At 38.8% G+C, this 15,703-nt stretch overlaps 1 protein-coding gene across 1 annotated transcript in view; it reads left to right on the top strand.

The window, feature by feature from the left end:
- KMT2E (lysine (K)-specific methyltransferase 2E) overlaps window positions 1-15,703 on the top strand; it is a 61,166-nt gene extending 45,463 nt beyond the window's left edge. The window contains 11 exon segments of the mRNA XM_010003848.1: window positions 1,008-1,316; window positions 3,183-3,437; window positions 3,624-3,768; window positions 4,529-4,782; window positions 4,933-4,989; window positions 6,314-6,877; window positions 9,779-10,080; window positions 11,995-12,083; window positions 12,185-12,304; window positions 12,457-12,548; window positions 13,426-15,703. Of these exon segments, the coding sequence (XP_010002150.1) occupies window positions 1,008-1,316; window positions 3,183-3,437; window positions 3,624-3,768; window positions 4,529-4,782; window positions 4,933-4,989; window positions 6,314-6,877; window positions 9,779-10,080; window positions 11,995-12,083; window positions 12,185-12,304; window positions 12,457-12,548; window positions 13,426-14,940 (3,702 nt within the window). The 3' untranslated portion in view covers window positions 14,941-15,703.

The raw sequence follows: 15,703 nt of genomic DNA, 5'->3' as shown, positions 1-15,703 counted from the left end.
ACTTTTAACATGGCATACTTGATCACTTTGGATGTTAAGCTGTATTTTAAGATGTATAGAATTTTTTTCTTCCTCTGAACTAAAATATATTTGACTAACATCTGTATAGTTTTTCAACATTATGGCAGCTCCCAGTTTTTTTTCCGATTAAAATATGTAAATATGTATGTAATTTCTTTGAGGAATTTCAGTAACATTAGTTTATGAAAATGTATACTACTTGCCAGCTGTATTGTTCAGTTTTTGCTTGAAGCTCAGAATAGGAGGTGTTTACTAGTGCTGAGTTTAGCCACAGGAGGTGGCTTTCCTTAGGCACCCTATATAACCTGTGGAGAGAAACTTGCTTCTTCAGTGGGTTATTCAGAAAAAGATTATAGTCTTTTCCTTTTAAAGGAAAGAAGTTATTAAGGTGTAGTTTGTTATTGCAGATAATACTTAATGTTTCAAGAACAATTTTTTACTCTATTATTGCTGGATGCTATTATGCTTTTTACTTTGAAAATAGTCCTACAGATTCTCAGTTCAGGTTGTTTCCCTGGATAATTTCTGACAGCATGCTGTTAAGTACCTGGTAAACTATAAATTATAAAAAGGTTACTGGATTGAAAGACATCATCATGTAAGCAGCTGATTTCTAGCTTATGGATGAATGGATGTGTTAGAGCATTTCTTACACACCTGTGGTGATCTGACCAGTGACTGGTGTGTGTGAATACTCTGCCAATGATGCAGCAGGTGCTTAGGAAGAAAATAAACGAAATCTTGGCATTTGCCTTTAGGAAAGATAGCAGTGCTGATTTTTTTAAATTATTTTTTTAAAAAACAATAATGAGGTAGAGGTCTTGAAGAGAAGGATAGAAATATTAATATTTTTGTTCTAACAACAAAAATGAGATAGGGGCTTTTTGGACCTGTAAAGGAAGGGAGAACTTGCCTTTTGTTTTAAGAAAGATAGGTAGCTTTACCTGTGTGTGGAACCTGTTTACTAAACTTCTATTTTGTACCAGGAACCAGCAAAAGAAGAAACTGCCACCAAGCCTACCCCAGCCAAAGTTAACAGAGCTAAACAGAGAAAAAGCTTCTCACGGAGTAGAACTCACATTGGACAACAACGTAGACGACACAGAACTGTCAGCATGTGTTCAGATATCCAGCCATCTTCTCCAGATGTGGAAGTAACTTCACAACATAATGAAACTGAGAATGCTGCACTGGTAGCTGAGCCTGAAACAGAAACTGTTGTTACAGAAATGGTTACTGAAACGGAAGCTCCAGCACTTAATAAATGCCCTACTAAGTATCCTAAAACAAAGAAGGTATGTTTCTTAAGGGATGGGGAGAAGAGGATGGACCTTAACAGAGTTTAAAAAAATTAAAGACTGCTGTGTTAGTATGCAATCGTATATAGATGTCTTTTTTAAAATGTTGAGTCAGGTCTTTAAAAATCACCCTTAACATTTTCACTCACTGGTAATAAATTAAGGGATTGAAAAAGATGTGTGTAACATCCATTGGTAGAAGTTATTTTGGGTGTTAGGAGACTTCCAAAAATGCATCTTTCAGAAGAAATTCGTAACAAGTGTTTTTTAAGTGAAGTACTTTCTTAATGGGCCAAAATAATGTACATAACCGAAACATAATTAAATCTGTTAATTTAAAAAAAAAGGGGGGGTGGGAGAAATACAAATTGTCTGTCCTTTTTTTATCACGTGCTTTCAAAATATTTTAATGGTGGCAAACAAAATCTCAAAGGAAATTATTAACTTCTAGTACTTCTGAGATGTCTGTTCTGAAGATTTAAACACTGCAAATTTTTGTACATGTTTGAAGGAAAGATTCTTTACTCTCTTTAGTGCTTTGTTTTTAAATTATTTATTGGACTGTGTTGCAAAAAGCTTGAAGAAATGCCACAATATTTAAAAGCACTTGAATAAAGCAGTAAAATCTGCTTTAAAATTCTACAGACTGCATAAAAAGTTTTTTTCAGGTTCTTTGAAAAATTTTATTTGGTGGCAGGGAGGGGGAGGAGATCATAGGTTGAAACTTCTTGTCAGATGAACAATAACCATTTCAAAATGTTTTTTTCTTAAATCCCCAAATATACTTAACATACTTATTTTAAACTTTTTCCTTTTCAAAAGGCACCCAAGTCATCCTGTAACACTGCTTACTGCTGCATCACTATTCAGTTCTTGTCAGAGGGGAATATGGAATCTTTCTTACTTTTTTGCATGTTGCACAGCAAAAAAGGAAGATATCGGAGAAGTCTGAATTTTACTGCACTTTTTGGGATAAATGTCTGAAATGCCTTGTTGTATTGTACCCAGTGTACTCCTAAGTGAGGAGAAAGTCCTCCTCTAAAAATGGATTAATAAATATAAATGTCTGTAAAAGACAAGCAACTTAAATGCATTATGATCATCTGTGTTAAAGCATAAATAACACATTAAATGTTGTTAATTATTTTTTTTAAACTTTGTTGAACCATTATAAAATTCAGGTTAATTTATCTTTTACTAGGACCTGAAATCCACTGGCATTTTTTTCAAAAACACTGAAATAGCTAGGAAATAATACCCTTTTTTGACAAGCATTCCTTAGTTAGTTGTAATTTAGTACAGCTACAGTAGTGAAGAATGCTCACCTGCCTGACAAACTGACTGAAGCACAGTCCTGACTGTAGGAAATCTGATGAGGAGTTCACTTCTTTGTTCTATTAGTATTACACTACTGCCCTGCAGCTTAGGTGCTCAGGCACAACTTTGAAATGTCTTGGAATTCTGTTGTTAAATTCACATGAGAAGTGCAGCTCATCTGGGTGTTTTATATATAGTGTGTATATATATAGTATATATATAAAGTACATTCAGGGAGTATTAAATACAGAAGAAGTAAATTTTGTTTACAAAAACAAGCAAACAAACAAAACCAAACTAAGCCAAATGCCCAAAACTTTGGTACATGGAGCAAATCTGTACCAGTTTCTTCTGCTGAATCTATTACTTCACTGAGTTTGTCCTCATTTTGGCCCTGTGTATTGCACTTGCAGCCTGGAACATAGCTGTTTTCTGGTTTGTGTAACAGTTGAAAAGGTGAAAAATTACACTAAAAATTTCTAAAAGCCACTGATACAGACACTCACAAAACTGATTATTTTTTTTCCCCTCTCTCTCTCTGTTTAGCACTTGGTCAGTGAATGGTTAAGTGAAAAGAGTGATAAAACAGGGAAGCCTGCAGACAGTTTATCCGAAAGGCCTCTACGCATAACTACCGACCCTGAAGTCCTGGCTACTCAGCTGAATTCTTTACCTGGTCTCACCTACAGCCCACATGTATATTCAACCCCAAAGCACTATATTCGTTTTACTTCACCATTCCTTTCAGAAAAGAGGAGGAAAAAAGAACCCCTGGAAAACATAACTGGCTCTTGTAAGAAGGTAATTCTTTCCTTCATTATAGTTCCCCTTCCCATATTAATTAAAAATAAGTCTTCATTTGCTAGCATGTATTCAGGCAGAAAAAAAACCCCACCTGTTGGCAAACTAATTCTGTCATGTGTAACGTGTTTTGAAACATTTATCACTAAACTGTTAAGTCACTGATTTGAACTTGTTCTATTACAGCGTTGGTTGAAGCAGGCTTTGGAAGAGGAGAATTCAACAGTAATTGATAGATTTAATTCACCATCACAAGAGAGATCTAGAAGTCCAGCCATCAATGGTGAAAATAAAAGTCCTTTATTACTGAATGACAGCTGTTCCTTAACAGGTAGAGTTCTTACTAATACAGTGCATAAGAGCTACGTCAAAGTAGTTAAACGTGGAGGACTGTGTTTTTTACACAGATATTTGCATTGTTTCCTGTTAAGTTCTTTGCAAGAAGTGCTTAGTTGCATAATGGTTGGGATTTTTTTCCCCTTTAATGTATAATTAACACTAAATAAGCAACTACCATATTTCATAGTATTTACAGTCAACAGAAGACTAATGTTATCCACTATGAGTATAAAGAGGTTAGATTATAAATTAATTTTTTGTGCTATTCTGTATTTTTGGAATTCCTTTTAAATTCACTGCGCTTGTGTTGCACAGAGGAAAAGTTGTGTAATCTTGTAGGCATAAGACATAATAGGAACATTCTAAAAACTAAACATACTTCCACAAGGGAATGGAGGGTATCAGATGATTCTTGCATACCATCCTGGACTTGGAATTTCCACTTCATAGCTGAACTGTCTCAAAAATGCATAGAAGTTGACTTTGCCTTTTCTGGAAACAGTTCTTCCCATCACCCTAGCACACAGATTTCAATTACTAGTACATCTGTAGGCTGTTAAGAGTTTATTTTTCCAGTAAGTCTGTCAGCTGTAAGAGTTCATCTTTCAGGAAGCCTGAAACCCTTAAGAGATTTTTGTAGTATTTCTCATTTTTTAGCATGAAGTTCATAATTTCATTACAGTCTTTTAAGCAACTGCAAGCGATTCCTGTATGTAGGTATCTTCTAGCTTTTTTCTAATTTTAACACACAGATCTAACCACACCACTAAAAAAACGAAGATTGTACCAGCTGTTGGAGTCTGCATTCTCAGAAACCTCCACACCAAGTCCTTCTCCCTATGCCACACCAACTCATGCTGACATCACTGCCTCCGAGCCATCCTTGTTTGCTACTCCTCCCAGGGTAAAAACAGAAGATGAAGCCTGTAGAAATGGTTACAAACCCATATATTCACCAGTTACTCCTGTAACTCCATGTATACATGGAAATGCCATGCACTTTGAGGTGAGATTTAGAATTATTTCAGAGTGTTCAGAGAATGTGTGTAGACATTCTAGTGTTATTCAGTCTTTGTACTCCTGCTACAAGGAGGTGTTTTCTCTCTTCTCCAGGCTAAAAAATAAACTCACTTGCAATTTCTTCTTATTTATTTAGAATATTTCCTCACCTGACAGTTCCCCAGAAATAAAAAGGCGAGCTTACAGTCAAGAGGTAAGGACATTTGCCAGAAACTGAAAATGGTTTAGATTTCTTCAGGATGGTTGCACCATTCTCAGTAAATGCTTTTCATCAATCCTTGCTAGTTTCCTGGAATGTAAAGGGTGAATTCCCTACAGGTTTTAATTGCTTATTACTGCATATTTCCACTTCACCTACTTAATTGTCTATTTTCACCTGGTTTCTCTCTCCTCTTTTTCTGTCTCGTTTATAAATCCTGATGGCTGTTGTAGAAAGGAGTAACTACTGCCATTTAGATTAGAACAGAAAAACTACAGCTGTGCTTTTCAGGCTGTAGTTAAATTTATATTAACATTTCCCTGTGTTACTAGCATCTCTTAATTATTTTTGTTGACCTTAACCATGCTTAGAGTGAGAGAGCAAGCAGAGAGGTAAAAAATGGGTTTAGGTGGAAGAGTTCAGTTGCAGCAAGTGCTGTTGGAATGCACCTGGGCACTCCCAGCCTGGGACATGTCCTGCTGCAGGGACATGTGTGGGTGGCTGGGCTACTGGGGCAGCATGGTTCTGGGAGTGAGGAAATGTTACAGGTGTAAAGGTGGAGCTCCAGTTGGTGTGAACACTACACAGTTTGTATAAAAACGTTGAACTAAACTGAATGGCACCTAAAAGGAATAGGTAAAAATAAGTAACAATTAAAAAAACCCCACAAAACTGTAATTGAATATTTTCATGTTTATCTGACTTGAAAAGAGGGGTTCTTCTTAGGAACTGTCTCTTTATAATACAAGTAATATAAAAAGGATTAATGAAAACCTTAAAACAAGTTGGTTTAGAAAAGATACTTCTGCCACGGGTATGTCTTGGGTTTTTTCATGGTTAATAGTTTTAAGAAGTACAAAAGTGGTTTCTGTAACCTAAGAATTTTTTTTCCCCTCTAGAGAACACTGGTTTTAATGTTGCCTCTAAAATTCTGAAGTGTCAGAAAAGCTTTTTTTTTTTTCTTCAGTTTGGGGTTTTTTTTGTTTTGGTTTGTTTTTATCCTTGAAGTAAATGTTTTGAAACTTTGGAACTTTCTGGCAAGGGATTTGCTGCTGTTGAAGCTCCTCCCTTTCCTCTGCCAGTCATAAATAAAACTGGGCAGTTAAAGTTTACTTTAACTTTGGTTAATATGCTTTTTATTAAAATTATTTTACGTTATAGATGGCAATAGTAGAAGTGTGTGTCTGACTGTAGAACTGTTTCTTAAAAGTAGATAAATTTATGGTATTGAGAGACCTGTAATCCTGCAGCTGAATGTCAGAATAGTTTGTTTTCCTGGAGCATGGAAAAATACCTGATGTGCTTTTTCTTCACACAGGGATATGACAGAGCATCGATTCTAGCACTGAATTCTTTTAGAAATTCCAACCTGACAGAAATGGGCCTGCAAGATATAAAGACTATTGGATATTCCAGTCCAAGGAATAGGACTGATGTCACGCGGCAGTGCACTGGAGAAATGGAATCTGTATCAGACCTCCAGCTGGGACTCGAAGTAATTGAGCAAAGTGCACTGCATAAAAACCTGGAAGCCCCCACACATGATAGGACTGATTCAAACAGCCAATTAGAAACTGCTCATTGTGGACGGGGCACAATTTATTCCTCCTGGGTAAAAAGTCCCGACAGGACAGGTGTAAATTTCTCAATGAATTCTAATTTGAGGGACTTGACTCCTTCACATCAGTTGGAGGTAGGAGGTGGATTCAGAATAAGCGAGTCAAAGTGCCTGATTCAAGACGATGCTAGAGGCATGTTCATGGAAGCATCTGTTTTTTGTACTTCAGAAGATGGAATTGCATCTGGCTTTGGAAGGACTGTCAATAACGACAACTTGATGGATGGAAATTGCACACCTCAGAATCCTCCACAGAAGAAAAAGGTTACAATTTTAAGAATAATTTGGCTTGTTTTACATAGTCTAAATGATATTTCTATAACAGAGGAACGATAATGCAATTAAACCCTGATGGCTCATCTTTAGATGCTGCTATGTAGTAGACATTATTTGTGGGAAATAATGAAGAGTAAAGACTAAAGCTGCATACACTCATTATTAAATTTATTTTTTACAAGTAATGGATAAAAATTTAACTTATTTCATATGAGTCTTAAGTGAATTGCTCAATAAATAGTGGCTTTTCAAGTTTAAAAGTGGTTGCTTATGCCACCAAGTATGATGATACTTGTTATACAGAATATATACTGGCATTGTGGAGATCATTCTCTGTGAATATTTGCTATGAATTACTGTAAGAAATTACACTAACAGATGTGTGATACTGAGACTTGTCCTATTTTTATATACTTGAGGTACCTTGAAATCCTTAGTTCTAAGCAATCTTTTTCATGGCTTCATTTCTTATTCTGCGAAATACTGTGTTTGAAAAATGAGCACAATCTAAAGTTGCTACTCTTGTGAAACAGTTCTGGTAGGTAGGTTGTGTTGTTGTGGTCAGCTTGAACCAGAATTGGAAGATACCTTGCAGAGCTGGTTTTGAGTGCACTTCACTGCCAGGTAGACTTCCTTTGCTCCTCACTGAGAAAATTAGAAACATGAAAGGCAATAGTTTCCGCTGCAGCAGCTTGCCAGTTCTCTTAACAGGCTGTAGTACTCCTTGTTTGAAAGATGTGATTTATTTTCTTAATGGAAGTAATGCTCAGGGAGATGGGAGCTTATTCTGTACATGCACAACAGGTTTTGGTTTTTTTGGTCCCATTGTGACCCTTGTAACACACCTCCTCCTGTTGCTTTGGGCATCCTGTTCTATAGGGAGCTCCTGATTCTTCCTTCAGAAGTTCTCCATCAGAAGTGGATTTTTGTTTACTTTGCTTCAGACTGAGAGATAAATGAAGCAAGGTGGTAGGAGGTCTCTTCTTACCAGGTCCTGGCCCTGAGAATTTGATAGCTCCCATACTGTAGGTTACTGTAGCTTTTGCTGTTTTGGCAGAGCCAGAAAACCATAGAAGCTGAAATTTCTGTAGCTTCACATTCTTCTTTGTCTGAAGGTTAAATTGATTTCTTTTCAAATCCCAGCAACACTTAGTACTTCAGCATCATTCCCTCCTTTCTTTTGCTGATAAGGATTCTTCCAGGTTATTACTGCTGAGGCCTTATGCTCAAATGAGAAAAGGTGTTAGCTTCACCCTGACACCCTCCCCAGGATTCCTGTCTAAAAGTCTGAAGAAACAACCAAAGAAAATTGTATCTGTGCCCCTGAAAGAATTGGGTTTAGGCCTTCCAAGGACACACAAAAAATGCAGCTTCTTACAGTGTAAAGATGAGGGAGTAGTCTCACCTAAAGAGGTGAGAATTATTATATGGGAGAATAATAGAGGCCTTTTCCTAGGATTACACAAGACATGAATGTCCTCAAGCAGTTGTTCAAGGAGGTTTTTTCCATATTTCAGCATTCCTGTGGGTATTTGATCCTCTTGTTTTCTCTCACCATTGTACAAGTTCATTCTGTTTCAGTACAGTCCTGTGCATAGTGGCCACACTGCATAGACTTATAGGTTTGACCTGTTCTTAACACTTAAGCTTTCTTTAAAGCAGTGTTCCTGAAGGGATCCAAGTCATGGGATGTGGAAATGATACAACTTGTGTGAAAGCAACATCAGTTCTTAACCTAAACTTTCTTCTATGGAAAATCAAATATTTTAAACTGTTCCTACCTTGATGGCATACAGATGAGTCTTTAATGGGTAGATCTGTTTTAAAGCAAAACAAAAAACCCTAGGACTGCAAAAAAAAGCACAGGATGCCTTGTTTGTTCTGTGTAGAAGTGGATGTCCATTTTTATTTAGGACTAAGTCCGATAAATGTTTTTTCATTATTGCACTTCAGTTTCTTGTTTTGGGTACTGTACAGTTCAGAGTAGGTTGGTGATAACTAGAAGAAAAGATTTTACAACATTAAACAATTTTCACCAAACTAGTGTCATAACTGAGTAAAGCAGCTCTGAAGGTCAGTACTTCAGCTTTCTGCTTCAAATCCTGAAGATGCACAGTGAAAACATTTGAAAAATTGTTTTTCTCACTGAAGTCAACTTGTAAACATTTAAACTATTTTCTAACCTACAGAAGCTTCTGTGTTGTGATTTTATATACATATATATATAAAAATCAGAAACCACTTTTCCCTTCATGTGTCACTGGTTTTGGTAATAAGCTTTACTTGGAATTTAGCTTTAAAATATTTCTCTTTTAGAGTGCAATAAAGACAAATTAAAAATAAACTGGGGAAAGAACAGACATTTAACTTGCAAATTCTACATTAACAAAAATGTATGAAGAGCTTAGAGAATTATTTGATGTATGCAATAGAATGAAGCAGAAAGGGGGTTGGGGGGAGTTGTATGAGGAAGTCAGATTGAGAGCAGGATGTGACATGTTTTAAAATTAGCTTTACTGTATCAGTATACTCTTAGTTCCAGGAAATGCTGTAAAGTCCCTTGTAGCTTCAACTAACAGTATGACTAGAGCAGTGACCTGCATCCTCTTGGGTTTCTTCCCTGAGGCAGAATGCAGACTTGCTGCTCTTGGCAGAAGCAAGCTTTATTTTACATTGTGCTTATAGTCACTAGTAGCTCAGTACTCTGTAAAGTCACTGCAGATGTGGTGAAATAGCTTCAATTAATCTATACCCATTTTATTTTATTTTAGAACCAAGTAAATGGTATATTTTACTGAAAGAACACATGTAATTGAAACTGTGAGAAAAGAAGCAACTGAACTTCCCTTCTAATGTTTGTTTTGTTGTGTTGTTTTTTTCTTCCCTTAGGTATCCTTACTAGAATACCGTAAGAGACAGCGAGAAGCTAGAAAGAGTGGCTCAAAGACAGAAAACTTCCCCCTGGTTACTGTATCTCCTCAGGCTGCTGGTGGAGGAAATACAAGTAGTAACAATGGTGCTAATGATGGGTATAACAACAGTGGTGAAAATGGGGAGCAAACTGATAACGCTGCAAGCCTTCCTGTACCACTGCCAGCTACTGTTTATAATGCAGCTCCAGAAGACATTGGAAACAACTCTGCAATTAAGGAGTCTTCTTCCAGTGAGAAGAATGAACCAGAAGTTCAGTGGTAAGGCAGAAAACTGTGTCTAAAGTGCTGATAAATGATTTACTTATCTAAGTTTTTTCTATTTGAAATCTAGTTTTCATTGGCAAGGGTGCAGTTGCAGATTTCTGATTGAAAGCCACTCTTTCAGATTAGCAAAGAATTGTTTTATTCTTTCCTCAGAAACATAGCAGATACCTCATAAAGATTAGAATATATGAAAAATTACTCATAATATACCAATTAACTTATCTTCATTCTGCTTTGCTTTTTTGCTTTTTTCCTAAGAGCAAAATAGGTACTGGTTTGAGCAAGAGAAGCTGCCTAGTTCTGTAGATAATAAAATTGTGTCGGTAGAGTGGTAAATTGTAGAAAATGGCAGTGGTGAGTAGGTGTGCTCCTTCCACCACTGCACACGTGGGGCTGTGCCTGCTTGTGGAGGTGTGTGGAAGAGGAAGCAGCAGTAGGATGGAGAGGATGCTGTAATGGCTGTGAGCAATTTGAGTCTGATTCTCAGCATAGCCTTAGCTCTGCAGTCATATCCTTCCATCTTCACTGCTTCATCTGTGGGCTGAAGAGACTGTTTTTCATCTTTAAAGCTCAAAACCTTTCCAAAAGTGCTGTAGGGAATAAAGAGAGAACAGGAGAATGATCTGTATTCATTAGCAAAAGCTTCTAGAAGACTTGAGGAAGCCTGTGCTTCAGTGATCTAGCTGGAGTGTTTTGTGGTGGTTGCTGTTGCTGAAGCACAACATGTGAGGTGCTGCACAGTCTGCCTGACACTTCCCTCTCTGCTCAGGTACAGAGCGTGCGGTGACACTTGCATTGTTGTTTATGATCATTAAATGGTTCCCCTGTGTGCAGACCATACGCTCTGCTGGCTGCCATGCCAGATGCTCCAATATCCAGATGACACAGAATTACTTCAGTCTGTAAAAACATTGCATGGTATTTTCCACTGCATTGTTGGTAGCCTTAAGGTTAGTTGTGGTGATACTGTCTCCAAAACATTACTAGCACCAAGTAAACCCTGCAGATATTCTTTATGCTGTAGTGAAGGCCTAACAGTGTTGGGATGAACATGGGCTGAGGAGTTGACTGTCCTGCTCACATGTTCCAGCTGTTCAATAATAGAAGCATTTTGTAGAACCAGCTGAAGGGAGAAAGTAAGTGTAGTCTTCAGAGTTCCACTGAAAAGGGGCTCTAAGTTCACTATGCAAAAACTAGTGTACTACATTGTTGAGAGGAGTGTGGGAACAGGCTAAACAGGGAAGAATTTATTGCAGTAATCCTGCAGACAGCACCACCATTTCTGTTAGCACAGCAGCAATGCAGAGTCATGCTCTGTTCTTGTCTGACAGCATATCTCAGATTTGTATCCTGCTGCCATTTACGGTGTTCTTGATCACATTGTGATAGTGAGGGGCAGTTGATTGAGAGAGAAGTATGACTGTAATTTCGTACCCACTGTCTGGCAAGTTAAATGTAGAAGCTTAAACAGAGACATATTTGTAGTTTTGCACTATTTATAGCTATGGATCCACTATTAAGGAACAAATTTCCAGCTCTGGCAGACCACAGTTTTCTACAAATGGAGAATACAAAGTAGTAACTGAAGCTCTTATTTTTTGAAGTGTAGCTTTTAACTTTTCAGCTATTTAGAAAAAGAAAAAAAATAACACCCACAAATCTACAGATGTTGTTTCCATATTAAGATGAATTGTCAGTTCTTGTAACAAGGTTGCAGGAAATTAATGTATTTAAAGTGGGAGAAAATAGATACAAAAACACTTAAATCACATTTGTTATGTACAACCAGTTACCAATGTTATAAACTTTCTCTGACCTACTGTTTGCCACTGTTTGCATATACATTGTCCTGAATTTGGTCTGTGGGAGTACCTACTCTTAAACCTAAAGCGTGCTTCTCTCTTCCAGGACTGCATCAACCTCTGTGGAACAAGTGAGGGAACGAAGTTATCAGCGAGCTCTACTTCTCAGTGATCATAGGAAAGACAAGGACAGTGGTGAGTCAATGTATCATGACAAAGGCAGATAGATCTAACCAGTTCCCCCATGGCAGTCTGTGATCATTCTAATATTACGTTTGGGTCTGCTTCATCTGTAGGGGGAGAATCACTCTGTAGCCCATGCTCACCGTCTCATGTTCAGTCTCCACCTTCACCTCATTAAAATCTCATTTCCCAGTTGCAGCTTAAGGTCCCTTCTTTCACTGAATTTATGGAAGGTCAGTAAGCAGATGACCTTGTATGACACTTGTCATACTGAAAAGTCTTACAACGACTTTAATAGCTCTTTTAAAGTCAAATATAAAGTGTTTAGCAATCTTTGCAGAAGATGTGATTTTCCCATTTTTACGTTTCTCTGCTTTGTCTCTAGAGCCTGATCCTGAAAATTCAGAGCCTACTTCTGAATGTCCGTCCCCAGATACTTCACAAAAGACTTGTAAGAGTCCATCCAAAGCAAGCAAGGTAATGCAGTGTGTGCAGGTGCACCTGAGTGTGTGTTTGTGTCTTGCATGCATGTGAATATACACAGACGTGTCTGATTGCTTCATCTGGTGAGGTACTGCTTGGATGGACACGTGTGTCTGGGCAATAACTGAACACGGGTAAACTTCTGTGTTTGAGATAGTCCATATATGCTGAAAAGTTGGTTTATGCTCTGTGTCTCTCAGTAGCTACATCTGCTTATATATGAACCTGCATTCTGTAGACACAGATCATATCAGTAGATTCCATATGACCACAGTTTAACAGGGTGAATGCTGCAGAACTGGCAGTCCAGAATAACCTGATTTCCATATTCTGTACCTTGAAACAGGAGTTGGCTCTTGCCACATCAGGATTTGGCACTGTGTCAGTAGAGGTGCTGATAGCAAGAAAGATGTTGAGTAGCTGCCTGTGCAGTATTAAAAGAAGTAATTCAGGTTGTAATTGTAATTGTTCAGTATTTTTGCTTGCACTATGCCAGTTTAAAAATGTTAAATCACTCTAAAAATGGCTTTATTTTCAAAAATAGTCTTGTCTGGAATGATTTATTTCAGACTCAGGAAATACAAAACTTTAACAAGTAACAGATTCTGACTTTGACCTGATGGGTGGTATTTCTGTTACTACTTCCAAAATACACTTGCTACTCTTTGACTTGCAAGAATCATTGATATATTCTTGCTAAAAATAGTGTCTTGCTAAATAAAAGTTTTCTATTGTTGCTGTTGTTCTTAGACCAAATATACGTATCCTGTGCCTCAACACTTTGCACCAGCAGGGGATGAGAGCATTAATCTGAGTTCTTTCCATTCTAACACAGGCGTAGTTATCCTCACTGACTTCCTTTTTATTCCAGCCCTCTTCACCCAGTCCTGTAGTTTCAACACAGTCACTTGGGAAAACACCCACCAAGCCAGATCCACACTGGGAAACTGCAGCTAATGCCCCTGAGGCTGAGTGTGTGAATCACCCCAAACCGGAGCTGCAGCAGAAGCCGCTGCCCAACAGTGTCCAAGCACTTTCAAAAACTCATCCATCTCAGCCGCATCTGCGCAGCTCTGCTGAGCAGCTCTCACACCCACAGAAGTTGCCTTCTGCACCTTTGAAGCTGCATTGCCCCCCTTCACCTCATGTAGAAAATGCTCCCAAGTCCTCTACCCCTCATGCACCTGTGCAGCATGGGTATCTGTCACCAAAGCCTCACTCACAGCAGCTGGGATCTCCCTACAGACCTCATCACCCACAGTCACCTCAAGTTGGAACGCCCCAGAGGGAAACACACCGGAACTTCTACCCGGCAGCACCGACCCTTCAGCCCAGTAATCAGCAGCAGGCTAGTGGAGCCCTCTTTACTCAGACAACTTCAGGACAATCTTCAGCTTCTTACAGCCAGTTTAACCAACAAAATTTGAACAGCAGTGCACCGCCTCCTCCGCCCCCTCCCCCCCCTTCTTCTACTTATTATCAAAGCCAGCAGCCCTCGGGAAACTTTCAGAGTTACAGTCAGCTGAAGGGCAGCCTCCCCCCACAGACTGTGTTTTCATCTGGACCAAATCAAGCACTTCCTGGCACTGCGGGTCAGCAAACGGTGCCAGGACACCATGTAACTGCAGGACATTTTTTGCCGTCTCAGACCCCTGGTATTCATCACCAGGCATCAGCCTCTGCTGCTCCACCTCCTCCTCCACCACCACCTGCTCCAGGACCCCACCTTGTACAGCAGCAAAGTACTCATCAGCAGCACTCTGTAGCACACGTTGTCGGTCCAGTCCATGCCGTGGCAGTAGCTCCTGGATCACACATTCATTCTCAAGCGGCTGGTCACCATTTGCCACCACCACCTCCACCACCAGGTCCTCTCCCCCATCACCAACCTCCCCATCCTTCAGCTGGACACCAAGGTTTGCAAGCACAACACCAGCATGTTGTAAACTCTGCACCTCCCCCTCCTCCCCCTCCTCCCTCCAACGTTATAGGCTCGGGGCATCACCCAGCATCAGCACAAGGGTTACACCACCCATCTCATCAAGGACCCCCCCATTTTCCTTCAAACGCTCACACGAATGTGTCCTCCTATTCCTCACAAGCCCCACATCACACAACGTTAGGACCTGGACCTCAACATCAGCCTGCTGGAACAGGACCTCATTGCCCACTCCCTGGTCAGGGTCCTCACATCCAACCTCAAGGACCAAGCAGTATTGCAACACCCACGGCTTCGGGGTTCTGCCCGCACCCCGGCCCTGTCAGCCTTCCCCACGGCGTGCAGGGGCCCCAGCAGGCCTCCCCGGTGCCCGGGCAGATCCCCATCCACAGAGCACAGGTGCCACCCACTTTTCAGAACAATTATCATGGGTCAGGGTGGCATTAAAACCCATCCCTTTAATTCTAAACATTTTTAAAATGTTGTGTAATATAAACTGTGTATATTTCATATGTACCTATTCAAGGTACTTTTTAAAGCTTGTACATGATACTTTGTATAAAAGCAGACACCAGTGCTCTTTCATTGTATTCTTTCCATTTTTTGCTTTTTAAAATTCCTGAAAATGTGCTGTTAAGCCAGTATTAGGTATTTCTTTTCATTTTGTAAGTGAACATTCCAGCTGTTTTTTCTGGCAGTAGGTTTGAAGCTGCATAATCTTTAAAATTTTATTGTTGCAGTTAAATTCATTTAGTGAATGTTTTCTATATTACTTTTATACATATGTAATTAAATAAGTACACAGGCTAAGTGATGGCACTAACAAATTATTTTTTTTCCATTTTCTTCTGTCAGCAGTTCTTTGTGTGCATAGAGATAGGAAACAATGCAATACAAATTTTTATAGTTTTGGTGTGGACATGGCTTTTTGTTTCATCAGTTATTTGCAGAAAATGTAATTTAATGTATAGACTGTTTCTATGTCTCTGACGAGTGCTGTAAATACTGTATTTCTTTTGCTTGTAAAACGGCTTAAAGCTTCTTTCATTTGATATAGTATTGTATATAATAAGTCTCTTTTGCAAAAAAAAAAAGTGTGATCTTTGTGAAAGTAGTACAGTATATGATCTTTAATTTTTTTTTAATATACTGTCACATTGCAGCACTGGTTGGGCATTTTAATTCATGTTAATAAATCACAACTATGTCA

This window comes from Chaetura pelagica, unplaced genomic scaffold, assembly GCF_000747805.2.
Source record: "Chaetura pelagica isolate M959 unplaced genomic scaffold, ChaPel_1.0 scaffold1048, whole genome shotgun sequence".
Classification (NCBI taxonomy): Eukaryota; Metazoa; Chordata; class Aves; order Apodiformes; family Apodidae; genus Chaetura; species Chaetura pelagica.
Note: the sequence above shows the minus strand (reverse complement) of the source record. Positions and strands in the feature narration are given on the sequence as shown.